Source organism: Amphiura filiformis, chromosome 14 (assembly GCF_039555335.1).
Source record: "Amphiura filiformis chromosome 14, Afil_fr2py, whole genome shotgun sequence".
NCBI lineage: Eukaryota > Metazoa > Echinodermata > Ophiuroidea > Amphilepidida > Amphiuridae > Amphiura > Amphiura filiformis.
In genome coordinates, this window is record NC_092641.1 from 10,703,290 (window position 1) to 10,709,572 (window position 6,283).

The window sequence follows — 6,283 nt, forward strand, 5'->3', positions numbered from 1 at the left end:
TAATTGTAACACTTTGGGTTGGTAAACAGTTCATTCTTTCTTATTAAATATATTCTGTTTCCTCTTGTAGCGAGCAATCGTTCCCCATTGTGTTTATTTGTTCTTGTGCAGGATGCGTATCCCTATTACCTACTTTATATAATTTGACTTCAAACGATATCCAGAAGCAGGGTTATGGTTTGTTGAACTTTGCTCCTTCAACAAAATGGTACCTTTTTCGTTTCTACATGTGTCTCTTTTTCCACATTGCTTGTAATAAATATCAAACAGTCATGATAATTGGCGGTCATTGAACCCACCACTTGAAGAGGATTTAGCCAAAGCAAACAAAGACCAGAGCTATTAAGAATTCAGTAGACATCTAAAGTAGAAGCTTATTATCCTCTTCAACAATAGGATTATTGATTGGTTTAAAAGGTGTTTGACTATCTAAATGAGATACTTGTCGAAGCAACTTGAGGTACCGATGAATACGACCTTCGCGCACATTTTACACTGTAACTCATAGGACATTTACCGCTCATTCGTGCTGTACGGTCACATTATGTGCAGGAACAATTTACGCAACACAACTACCATATTTTGATAAATTATCATGTGAGCAAGCTCAAGTTTTAATAATTTGTCGCTAGCGATGAATCCTTTATTCACCGGAAAACTTTGATCTAAAAAGTTGAAAAGAAAGAAATATGATACAATTGTACAGTTATATTAAATACACGTTGAAAGGATATGATTTTGAATGAGGCTGACGACTGTGCCTCAATTTCTTTTTCAGTTATTGTAAGAAAAAATTATATTGTACATCATAATGCTGCACCCCTTGGATATTACCCGGTTCCAAAACAAATGTAGATTTTTCACAATACCTCAAACAGCTGTGTGAAATCAGGTCTAAATATATTCACGTGCAAACTTTGTATTTATCCCCACCCCTCACATTTCATTATGACCACAACAGGTGTAGTGATACCATGCAAAGTCATTGAGGAAACTGCAGGTATGACTTCAAATTTCTTAAATACTGGGTAATTGCTGGGCTGTATTGTTCCACATCTTCGGTGTTATGAAATGATCTTTCTGCAGCAGATTTGAGATTACGGGGCTGTTGTGTTCAATATGGCAGGTACTATCTGATGATGAGCCCAGGTCGATGCGCGAGTTTTAATAAATTATTAGCAAGACAATGTAATAAATAATATAAGGGCAGATTTTTAAATTGGATTTGCTTCAAAAACGGTCCGCATTAATTTCATCCCAAAAACATTGAAGACATTAATGTAATTTCTGGATTATATAATTATCATCATCATCAGGCAGTACCTGCCATATTGTAGCTGTAGGGTACATAAAGATTATATTTGAAATCGGCGATCCAATGGCACAGGCCTTTTGAGTTCTTCTCTAAGGCGCTGCCAGAACAGGTATTGTCCATACCCATCACCCGGCCATTTTAAACACAGAACTCTACAAAATAATTGTCTTAGCAGCAGAGTTAATCTCCTTTGAGGAAGCTCTTCCAAGAGTATAAAGATCAGGACATTAGGATTCTCTTCCAGAAGCCTGCGATGTGCCATGTTAAGCTCAAAGTGACACCAATTGTCGTCAACAAAATGAGGCGAGAGTATTGCTATGATTTTGCGACTTCTTTGTATGTGAAGTGACAATTCATTTAAGATGAGTCTGCCTGCGCGTATGTCTCTAGTCTTAAGACAAAGCCTGAAGGGTTCTTCACCTTCCTCAATGTTGGCTAGAAGTTCACCATCTACCCAATCTTCGTCTTGTACGTGGTATATTACATAAGCATCATACCGAGGTACACCATCCTCATCTTCATCATCACCAAGAACATCATCACCATTATTAATAAGGTTGTTTTGATAGGGTCTTCTGTTGAACAGAAGGAAGCGTATGTATTGAATATGCCAGCGATACCGCACCACTATTATAGTTGTAATGACTACAACAATGAAACATGCTATGCCTATAGAAATGTACATCCACAATTTTGGTTTGCACTCCAAAGCGATCTCTGTTATACTGAACCCTTGTTTTGAATCTGGTGAAGAGCAACAATAGTTGGCGTCTTCAGCAGAGTATCCATAAAGAAACACTTGTTTATCTGTTAGCAACCAGTTCCTTAATGCTACAATACTGCAATCACACACCAGTGGATTGTTGTTTAAATTCACACTTTGCAGTCTTGGGTGGCTTGATTTGGATAGAAAAGACTCTATGACATCTCGTAGTTTATTCCCGCTCAAAAACAATGTTTGCATGTACTTCAAATTGTGAAGATTGCCGAGTGATGTTAGTTGATTGTTGCTTAAATCCAACTCTGTCAAATTTCTCATTAACATAGCATCCTCTTTGTCAATTGTAGAAATGTCATTGGAGCTTAGGTCAAGAATTTGCAAATTGTGAGATTTGAATAGTTTGAGTACTCTTGTTATGTTTCTAACATAGTTTATGGCTAGCTGTTGGTCATAAAGCCGAACCTGTGCCATATGAAGTATTTGTAGCTGAGGTACATTTATTTCCGCTTCTGTCAGATCAAGTGTGGATTCATCAAGATGCAGAGCTACCAGTTTTCGACATGTACCTCTCCCAACATTAATGTCCCAAAATGTGGCATCAAAGACAGCCAGATTAGGGGCATTATTACACGTTTCTTCTAAATCCACCAGGCTAATTCCTAGAGATGCTTTATTAAGCAGTAATGTAGTCAGATTTGGGCTACGTGGAGAGCTATATGTTAAATAATTATATTTGTTATCTGATAGATCTATCTTCGCAAGTGATGAAATCGATGTAAGCTGATCATCCATGATATCCTCTATATCATTGTGAGCCAGGTCCAAAACCTTCAGAGTATTGTATGTGCTGAATGTACCTAGTGCGTTTGATGTTAATACATTGAAATACAAGTAGTTTAAATGTAATTCTTGTAAGTTGATTAAACCATTGAAGGCAGTTTTCGAGAAGTGTTTGATCACTTGAGGACTCCCATCCTCCTCACCAGTTATCCATAGTATATGAAGATTGGGAAACCATTTAAAAGATGAGTCGCCAATCCAGAATTCATCAGCACTGATTTCAAGCACAGTTAAAGTTGCATTCCAATTCGCTACGCATTCAAAAGTTGTGGAGTTTAAGATGACAGCGTCAGATAACGAAAGAGATAAGTTTTGAAGTGGTGAATTCAGTGTGTTTAAATCCTGTATGACTGCATTGTTATCATCTTCATAGGTTGTGTGTAGGGAAAGGCTTGTAAGGTTATGCAGATACTTGTATAGAGAATGAAGTACATTTGTTGCATAGACTTCAGTGTGTTTCAAAGGAATTTTTGACCAGCATTCGTCAGTTATGTTTTGCTCAATATTGGCGCCTGTCAAAATTAATGTCTCCAGTGAGGTTAGTGGACAAAAATTGGTACAGTTTTCCGTGGCACCTACTGCAAGGTGTTTTAATTCAATAAGGCCAGTGAAGAACTCTCTTGTATCACCGCAGTCGAAAATTACTGTGTCTATTTCAAATGTGAGATCCTGTAGAGATGGGAGGGTAATGAAAGGTTTGCTTGGTACATTGGCCAAGCTACTAAAATCTATATGAAGAACTTCCAGGCTGGTCAGTGTTGCGAATGCAGTAGCGGTGAGACTGGTGATCAGATTTAACCGAAGGTCAAGCGTTTGTAATGATGTAAGATCTCTAAACGAAGTACCAGTTACATTTGTCAAACTATTGCCAAACAAGTTAAGTACTAAGAGTTGATGTAGCCCATTGAAGCTATCGCCATAGAGATCAGAGATATTGTTCGAAGACAAGTCCAGACTAATCAAGTTGTGAAGTCCTTTGAATGCTTCATCAGGAATATGACTAAGCTGGTTTCCAAATAATTCTATTGACTCCAGAGAAGTGTTGCTTGGTAATAGTGGTATACAAACTAGGTTTCTGTTGGCACAGTCTATCCTTGTCTGGTTGTAGATTTTACAAGCGATACTTCCTGATGGATAACATGGTGACTGATTAGTGGCTGCTGAATTCATGACCAGTCTAGGACACAATAAGAGTATGCTGATGTATTGTAGTATAACCACAGCCATGTTGGTATTGGTAACGGATGGTGGCAGTGCGAAAAGAACCAAAATACTTGATTTGTAAAAAAGAAGCAATGCTATTTCACAATGTGTTCAATTGCTGAACACAATTAGTTAGGCTGACAACTAGTTAGCACTCATACAAATATAGGGAAGAACTTGTGATATACAATGATTTTCAATCTTACTTCTGTTGCAATTCCTCTTGTACACATGTGCTAAATGGTTGGTATTTAACTGAAGGTATTTAATAGGTGAATTATCCCTGTAGCGCAAATCATGTGAGAAATTTGACCTGTGTTATCAGAATTAACGAACAATTGTCGTTTACATGTTTAATCATGCATGGTGCAATTGTTGCATTATTAGTTTGTTATATTTGACCTGCTCGTACAAAATAAGTGTCAAGCCTCCAGTGTAATATAAAAGAGACAGTCCCTAAACCAAGCAAAAAGAGATTTAAAAGCACAAACTATAATACACTACAATCATGACAATGCTGTGACTTCTTGATTTGAGATCACTTTTCCAATTATATCGAAAGAGCATTGTGAACAACCAAGTTCTCTTGGATTTTGAGGCAACCACCTTGGTCTGGGGCGGACATTTTAAAAATGAATTTAGAAGAGCAGCAACGACATCACTTGCATTACATTCCAGATGTTAAATCTACATCATATGCAAAATTTGAGGAAATTCGCACGATTCCGTTTTATTTTAGGGCCATTTGTCTATAACTGGTCTTTACATGTAGCCCTATAGAGAGAGTGCCCGTTGAGGGCGCTATAACCCCCATTTTAGGAACAAAAATGTGATTTTAAAAAAATTAAAAGAATTAATTTTAAATTAGATTTGCTACATAATAATGGTGATGCTTTGATTTCATAGATGTATTAGTAGCTGTTGGGCATACCATACGGGCATTAAAATACAAAAAAAACAAGAATTAAGTTTCCGACCATACGGTTCTTTCAGGGACACCCTGCATCAAGATTAAATGACTGTGTCCTATATTTGAAATAGTCGATCTAATGGCACAGGTCTTTTAAGTTCTTCTCTAAGACGCTGCCGGAATAGGTATTGTCCGTACCCATCACCAGGCCTTTTGAAACACTAAACTCTGCAAAATAATTGTCTTAGCAGCGGAGTTAATCTCCTAGGAAGCTCTTCCAGGTGTATAATATCTGAACATCAGGATTCTCTCATATCGAAAGGTTTGGCTACAAAACCATGAAAACGATATTCTTATAAATGCATCAGAGTCTAGCAATGCATTGTCTCTACACAGTCTGTGTTTACACTACACGGTTGAGTGCATAGCATCATAAGAGCTGTGTGAGCTTCTAACTGATGACTAGTGGAATATACGGCATCTGTGATTGGTTTGGTCAAAACCCCGATAGTTTCCTTCACCCAATCAGAAAAGTTTTTATATCGAACGAAAGCTAACACTTCCAGATAAAAACCCTTTTATTCATTACGTCAACAGATGACGCAATTCAATGTTTATAGCAAATTGAATGTGGTAAACCTGTTGAAAACGGCCTATTCACGCACAATATTTGTGACCAAGATGTAGGCTAGAAAAAGCTCGGTCGGCGAATTTTGTACAATTAGTTCTGGGCTCAACAAATCGTGGTGCAGAAGAGTTGGAACGAAGGCATCAGTCAGGTGATTGCCGGTGCTGAGATTTATATGTGAAGACTGGGACCATGAGGACTTTGAAGTCAATCCGTTGCTTTACAGGCAACCTATGAAGTTCTAATATTAATATTACCGGTACTTAATAATTTAATTTTTATCAACATCATTATTGCCGAATGGGGAACATGTACAAGCTCTTGAGGAAGATTTGTTTATTGTTGAACCTTTACAACAATTTATTAAGTCTATATCTCTAGTATTTTTGCTAGATGGAGAATATGTATGAGCTCTTGAGTTATATTGGTTTATTACTTACAATTTCCAACAATATGGATAGAAACCTTTTTTTTTTTTTTTTTTTTTTTTTTTTTTTTTTTTTTTTTTTTTTTTTCTATGAACATTATTATTGCCGGTGGAATGCATGTATGAGCTCTTGAGGTAGATTTGTTTGTCACTTATCATTTGCAATATTTTATTACATTTTTATCAACCTCTAATAGTTTATTAAAATTTGGATTCCCATCAAAACTTCAAAGATAGCT

At 36.8% G+C, this 6,283-nt stretch overlaps 1 protein-coding gene across 1 annotated transcript; it reads right to left on the bottom strand.

Annotated features, from left to right (window-relative positions):
* Nucleotides 1-727: 727 nt before the first annotated feature.
* LOC140169184 (uncharacterized) lies at nucleotides 728-4,103 on the bottom strand. The gene has a single exon (XM_072192442.1). It carries the CDS (start codon nucleotides 4,101-4,103, stop codon nucleotides 1,356-1,358), a length of 2,748 nt encoding a protein of 915 aa, XP_072048543.1. The 3' UTR covers nucleotides 728-1,355.
* Between the last annotated feature and the right edge of the window lie 2,180 nt (nucleotides 4,104-6,283).

Bases quoted from the DNA above. Each gene is read 5' to 3' on its own strand.
- LOC140169184 (XM_072192442.1), bottom strand. From the start codon at position 4,103: ATGGCTGTGGTTATACTACAATACATCAGCATACTCTTATTGTGTCCT.